At 35.8% G+C, this 7,744-nt stretch overlaps 1 protein-coding gene across 1 annotated transcript; it reads left to right on the forward strand.

The window, feature by feature from the left end:
* The first annotated feature begins 630 nt into the window (after positions 1–630).
* Positions 631–1,407, forward strand: LOC107702621 (uncharacterized). The gene has a single exon (XM_016504990.1). It carries the CDS (start codon positions 631–633, stop codon positions 1,405–1,407), a length of 777 nt encoding a protein of 258 aa, XP_016360476.1.
* Positions 1,408–7,744: the final 6,337 nt, after the last annotated feature.

The raw sequence follows: 7,744 nt of genomic DNA on the forward strand, positions 1-7,744 counted from the left end.
GACTATTTTAACAGTGTCCTAACTACCTTTCTGGGCCTTGAACGTATCAGTTGCATTGCTGTCTATGGAGGGTCAGAAAGCTCTCGGATTTCAACAAAAATATCTTAAGTTGTGTTCTGAAGATGAAGGTCCTATAGGGTTTGGAACAACATGAGGGTGAGTAATCAATGACTGAATTTTCATTTTTCGGTGAACTATCCCTTTAACACTTGTGCTTTAAACACAATCGCTCAAAGACAACATGTTGCGGAAAACATTTTTTAGCAATTTTTTTCAGTTCCATTCATTTGCATGCTATCTAAAGGGTACACCTATGATAAGAGGAAACTCATGAATATTCACAATGCACCAACACGTAGAACCAGGAACAGAATATATTACACCGACGGTCACAAATACAATCCAAACAAGTGTGCACAGGTGTGGAGTGGACACATACCCTTCATAGTCATTTCAACCTGTGTGTGAACTTGAGCGAAAATCGTCAGGCCAATCATTAAAGGGTATGTAAATATATGCCATGCACTTAAGGGTTAAATAAGGTTGAAAACACAGCTGATTATGTTATTACAGCTTATCCTTTTACTGCTGCTTCTTACATTTCACTTCATTCTCCTCTTCACAGAAAGAATGGAACATCTTCGTAACTCTTTCGTTTTGCTCTTCCTCTTGTGTTCACCGTGGCCAAGTGCTGGGACAACTTTCTTGACCCATCTTGGAACGCTGTGTATAGAAGACTGCAAGCCTGATGGTGGCGAGTACAAGTGCAAGACTATTGATAAAGATGGAAGAAGCCAAAATATGTTCTGTTCACCTCAAGAAAATATGGACTACTGGGGTAGGCAGTGCAGAGCTGACAGTATGTGTGGCAAGTATGGAGAAGACTACTGCTGGTGCAGAATTAATATCTTTAGTTGGGGATACTGTGGGCTGGTGAAGGCTGACAAGAAGCTCATTGACTCTGGAGAGGGCACTCACATCACCTCTCGACATCGCAACAGGAGAGTTCCAGAAGTGATAGACACAGTGGATGACAAGGGTAACCATATAAAAACAACCTTTACTGCGGAGGCAGCTCCTGATGAGATCATTGATGGTAAACAATGGAGAAACGATGCTGAAAACTTAATCAATAGCTGGGAAAATTTGCACCTGGTGGACCAGGCACGTTCCAATCTGATCAAGTCTGGTAATCTCCGTATCGACATGCAGGGCATCATCAAACGCAACAATCAGAGATATTACAACCTGCAGATCCAGGTAAATGTGCAACGGAAGAAAGGTGAAAGCACCACTGTGGCTCAGATCATCATACCTGATGAAATTCCAGAACGTTATGTTCGCAGAGCCTTCTTGGAGAGCTTCAACCGCAGAGCTCGGGTTTTTATTGACGTTTCAAGGTATTAGAGCTATTCTTAATAAGAAAACAGTAATTTACACAGTAACTATAACACTTTCTCTGCAAGTATAAAAAATACAGTTAAGCTTAAAATTACTGTAGTATATTACTGTATGTTGCAACATTTGTTTAAAATTAATGTCTTGCCATTCTGTTTTGCTTTATTTTTTCTGTTACCACTCTTTCAATAAACGACTGATTTCATGCAAACTAAGAAACAAATATGTTTTCTGTAAATCACAATCATGGGATCTCATCATTAGGTTTTGCACATCAGATAATTTAATAATCCTTATAGAGTCAAAGTGTCATCACTTTGGAATAGGGTAAGGACATGTTCTCTTATGCATTATAAGATAACTTATACAATAACTATTTTGAAAATATGTCGTGTATATCACATTGATACAGTAGTTATTGACTAGATTGAAACATGAACACAAAATGCGCAAACTTTAATGCAGACCATATCAGTCAAGCATCAGGTGACAAGAGGCATAACACTCTACAGCAAAAAGCTAAAGTATCAGCATTGTGCAGAACATTTTATATTTGAGACTCTGTTAAAAGACAGTAACAAACCTGCTGAGTGTTCTGTCTTAATTATTAAGGGGAAGACATTTTGTAAAAAAAAAAAAAAAAAGTGCTGGATATGGTCAAGAAAATTTGCACATTTCCACACCAGAGATCTGCTCGACAACTGATACTGGTATCAATAAAAGGGTATTTTACGCCACCATTCAAAAGTACACTCTAAAAAACGCTGGGTTGTTTCAACCCAACTTTGGGTCAAATATGGACTAACCCAAATGTTGGGTTAATTTTTTTATTAAATATTTTAACCCAAAAGTTGGGTTAGTCCATATTTGACCCAAAGTTGGGTTGAAACAACCCAGCATTTATTAGAGTGTAGTGATGCATTTTTGCTTTTTAAAGATATCAATGCTTCTTTTCATCAAGGATGCATTAAGTTGATATAAAAATAGTTGCGCTATTTAACGACATTTGGACATCACAATACAGGGTCTTTGTTCAGTTATAAAGTATTGAGTACGCTTGTATTTCCTGCAAGTCACTTTAAACATCCATGTTAAATTTTGGCCAAAAAGAAACACATTTCTCAAGAAACTAGTCGGTCTGTCTTTCTTTTGAGATATGAAGGAAAAGAATAAAAGATGCTTGAAAGAATAAAATAAAGTGGATGAAAGCAGGACAAAGAGAGAATTGAACAACAGCTAGAAAATGTCTCTAATTTTACTCGTCACAAGTCTTAAACTGGCATATTCAGTGAACAGCGCATGCAAAATGCCATGCATGCTTCATCTGCAAGAGTCAAGACAACACTCTGGGATGTTGGCATTTTAGATAGACTTTCAAGGCAAAAGGGCAGAATATGCTAATTAAATAATTCATCCATTCAAACGGAGTCATTTAGTAAAGTTTGAGCGGTTGAGCTGTTGTAACTATCAACTTAGTGATGTGCTGCAGAAAGTATGGTATGAAACTTTACTTTTAAAGCAGCTTTTATTAAATGAAAATATCAATACCTTCAAAAAACATACAAATTTCGCAGTGACCCTAAACTTTTGAATAGTAGTGCAGTTGTGAAAAAAGAACAGTGAATCAATTATTTTGCTCGAAAGGGTGGACAGTACTGGTGGCAAAAACTCACGTAAACTGCACAATTGTTTCTGTTGCCAGAACACACATCATCTGAGGAGGTTTTTGTAATACACTGAGTATTATTATAGACGGGACCTGACTGGGACACAATTTCAGGCTGAGAGTCAGGCCATCCCATAAACCCACAGCAAAAAAAAACACTACTGGTGCAAACATAATTTACATTACTTTTAAGAATAATACAACAAATGTTGGGAAAGTGATATCATTGCTCCATTTGTGTGTTTTTCTAACTTGGCCCCAGTGGTCTACGCACCTAATAAGGCCAAACGAGAGAGAATAAACATAAGAATTAGCTTTTAGTTTACTTTACAACCTCTTCCTCTCTAATATCCAAGTGAATATTATTATACATAAAAATATTATATTTAACATTTATAATATATAATTTAATTCAATGTTTGTTTTTAATATAACTAATATCAACATTTTTTATAGGAACATGTCAGTTTTATTTGGGGTCCATTTTTGATTTGATGTTGATTCCATTCACTGTTAGCAAGTCATGCCAACTTCACTATTGCCCTCATATGGACATTAGGCAAAATGCAGCTTCGCACTAAAAACAAATGACTTGGCATTTTCCTAACTTTAAAGTAAATTATGCAGACATGCTAGTCATAACGTAATGCTAGCCGCTACACTTCCTACTAATTTCTGACAGCTGCAACCCTCCAAAATGTTAGTTGTAATCTTCTTTTGTGCTACAGTGGCTGCTGTTCTCTAATTTTGATCACTGTGTTTTAAAAAAAAAAAAAAATTTTAATGCCTTGGTTATTTTGTCAAACATGTTGTAAACAGTCGTATACACTCGTATTTTTTTTTTAACCTAAATGCTGGGTTGAGCCTTTTTTTTGGGTTGTTTTTTCAGTGTTACCCAGGTCCTGGGTCAAATGTAACAACCCAGTGTTTGGGTAGTTTTTGTGTTACTCAGATCCGGGGTCAGACGTAACCCAGCGGTTGAGTTATTTATCGCGGGGATTTTGCGTCCTTCATAAAGATACAGAATATAATACTGGATGTTAAAACGTCCTCAGAGCTGTTTATTGTTTGTTTATTGGCAGGTTATGGAGTCACAGCATGTTTCGGCTATAGAGTGTAACGCAGGGTGGCGGTCCGTTAGCAGTTCCCCGCCAAACACGACTCCAGCTCAGGCACGAGAACCAGCGCCGTTACGGTGGAAACAGAATAACAGAGACTGGTCGATTACACGTGAATTAATTTTGTTTTATGTTGAATTTTTCTTCTAATGTTTGTTAAACGAGTTTAAATATAGGCAATATGTATAGCCTATTAAAAACGATATAAACAATGCTGTACCTAAATGATAAATAAAGGAAAATAAAGGAAGTTATCATGCAAACCAGTGGTTGTGTGGAGTATTTTAGAAAAGTTTAGAGGATTTAAGTTAATCTGTAAACCTCACTTAATGTATGAAGTAAAAAATAAGCTAGTAATATTGTAAAAATGAATAAACCCATTATGCTGGGTTAAATAAACAACCCAATTTACTGGGTAAATTTAACCCAAGATGGGTTCTGTCCTATATTTACCCAGCCCTTGGGTTAATAACAACCCAAATTGGGTTGTTTTTAACCCAGTGTTTTTTAGAGTGTACCTGCAGCTAATATTCCTTCAAATTTTGATCGATGAAGATTAACAATATTTCAGGAAAAATCAAGTATTTATAGATTGTTCTCTCATTTTGATCTCCACTGTATTAATCTTCAGGTCTAATTTCAATGCACCTTTCAGTCGCAGTGTGTAGTATGAAAAACATAGAATACAAGTATGCAAGAACAGCTGGAAACAGTTTTTTTATTGTAAACATAGATTATATCTACAAATCAGGTTTTAACTATAATTTAAAAGTTTAGAATTTGTATATCAGTGCAGATCCAGTCTGAATGGAGCCATGTTTAGCAGCAGTCATTGAACAATAATTTGGTTCACTCACTGCTTCACCATCCAATCAAATAAAGTACAATAAATCCAGATGAAGGAATTAGGAGGTGCAGAGTCCTTCCCAGCCTTGCTTCTGTACCATGGCTTCTTATTTCAGCAGTTGTGCATGTTATGCATGATCTTTCTGTTAAGGCAAACCCACAAACAATTGGGAGTAAAATCAAACTGTAAACTCATAAAACCAATTACTATGCTTTGACCAAAATAAATGCAACTTAACACAAGCTAAAACCGATGACCAAAATAGTTACAACACACCTTTGACCACCAGTTGTGCGCTGTGATCAATTCCCAAAGCTGGGACAAAACAGACATACGTTCCTCCATCAGAGAGCTGAAGATCGGTGAGTCTGAGAAAGACATGACCCTTCTTAAGTAAAACTTCTGTTCTGTTCTTGTATGCTGGGTCTTGTTCCTTTACAGAAACATTTCCATGGATAATATCGAATACATTCCTGGTGTCGTTGTGTCTCCAGTGGACTGTCAGCTGTTTTTCTTCAAGCACAATACGTCTGTGACTGCACTTCAGGATGACAGAGCTTCCTTCAGTGCCTTCAACTACCTGATGCAGAGAGGCTAGAAAACACGACTTTTCTCAGAATTACATAACTGTAATTATTGACTATTAACTATTACAGTGGGGTCCAAAAGTTTGAGACAGCATTGAAATTAAGATTTTTGTTTTGTTTTCAAATATCTTATATTATTACACTATTTCTGAATTTGTTGGTCATTTAAATCTAAGAAATTGAGAGCTGTTGATTATGTGACTCTTGGTATAGAGTCAGACAATCATTGAAGATGCTCTGTTTCATGTTTCTACTTAAATTTGAACTAAAACTGTGTTGCTGATAGTTTGCAAATAAAAAATGTAATAAAGCATAAATTACAATGTCAAAAATGGTCTCGAACCTTTGGACTGTCTTTCCTCTGTTCTTACCTGAACTTGTTAACAGTACGAACACATAAATGAAGCAGCATCTGTAAACCATAAAGACAAATTATTAAAATTAAAATAAAAACTCTTACAATCCTGTCAGCATACAGCAAAAGTGAAGCTTACTTATTTTCAAATCCATCACGTAGTCAACTAATTTTTAAGGGAAGGTAAAGGCAGGTCAGTTTGTTGCTAAAAGTTGCTAAATGACATTGTGCCATTGCATAACCAGACGCAAAATGTGCCATTGCATAGAATAGCCTACACAATTAGGCTACTCAAATTGACTGGCCATCTAATTGTTTTCTAAGCATTTCTTAAAAAAAAAAAAAAAAGATTGGACATCTCATCAAAAATATTATTTGAAATATGTTAATTTAGATGTGTAAAAGTAATATAATAAAGGTTTTTGTTCATTATATGTCCTGTTCGAGTTTATTGGAGGATTTCTATTGCAAAGACACATAAATCAGCCTCAGGCTATAACTTTGCTATGTTGACACGTGCACTCAATATCACAAGCCGAACAATCCTTCCAAATTTCACCAGTAGCCTACATTGTACACTGAATATTAATAGGTTACCGAGAACCCGTAATATATTAATCTCCACAACGTGGAGTATAATTGATAAAGTATTACCGTCGGTACATGTTGTAGTGTGTTAATGTCAGGTTCAACAGGGCGAATGGAAGCACGTGTGAATTTTAAATGTCTCAAAAGTGAAAGTATCCGCCTCCTGCAGACTCTACACAGACAGGTAGGCCTATATAAAAGCGAATAATACACGAGGCATGTCTGCGGAAGTGAAAGTTTGTGCTTCTCTCAGGCTGACTCCACAAATAAAAGCGAACTTCAACTAAATAACATACGTCGTAAAACACCAAATCAGATTTATAATTACCTCTATTTGCATTAAATAACTTTTCAGAATTAACTTCTCTGCAAGTCTGACTCAATAAACATCTTCTTAAGGTAGAAATAACAGTACATAGCCTACTGACAGAAAAAAAATTATTAAATGTCGCATGTCTTCGAAATCTCACGAGTAGGCTACATTGTAAAATACAGTAATACAAGACTGGTCTGTTAGGCAATATAGGCTATATCTAACTCTACATCGTGCAGGTTGAATTGAGAAAGTCGTCTTACCGTCGGTAAGTGTATGTCAGAGTCACTCTCCGAATAAGCCGTCAAAAACAGCGTCTTAGACAAACGGGTTATAAAAATGGAGCCTTCTCTGCAAAGTGAAAGTCTTGCATGTTTCACCGCCTCTCGTAGGAGGAGCGATAAAGTAGCTAATAGCTACCGAACTAAATAACATGAATCCTAACATACTACTATTATACTTTCTATTTGCATTAAATAACTTTGCTTTTCTCAGACACGTTTCTGAAGTTTGAAATGCCGACGACAATGCGTTTACGTTTACGTTTACGTTAAGAAGCTGATCCATTTCTTCACACTGCATGAGAACATTTATGTTAAAGAGGATTTGGTTATGTTAATTTTACTCATTATTTTCTTATCCGTCGCTATTAGTAATATCAATGCATAATATGCAATGTTCAAATAATTTGAATGGACAGTTCAATTCGACTGCAGTTCAGCACATAATCTACACCAGCATGCATTTCTTTAAAAATTTGTGATATTTTGAACATACAAAGGACCAAACACATTTTTTATAAAAAAAAAAAATATATATATTTTATTTACAAATGTCTACTATACATAAAATGTATATATATATATGTGTGT

Source organism: Sinocyclocheilus anshuiensis, unplaced genomic scaffold, assembly GCF_001515605.1.
Source record: "Sinocyclocheilus anshuiensis isolate Anshui unplaced genomic scaffold, SAMN03320099.WGS_v1.1 scaffold802, whole genome shotgun sequence".
In the NCBI taxonomy this organism is placed as follows: domain Eukaryota; kingdom Metazoa; phylum Chordata; class Actinopteri; order Cypriniformes; family Cyprinidae; genus Sinocyclocheilus; species Sinocyclocheilus anshuiensis.

What these genes read in the sequence shown, in the direction of transcription:
- LOC107702621 (XM_016504990.1), top strand. Translation starts at nt 631, where the DNA reads ATGGAACATCTTCGTAACTCTTTCGTTTTGCTCTTCCTCTTGTGTTCA.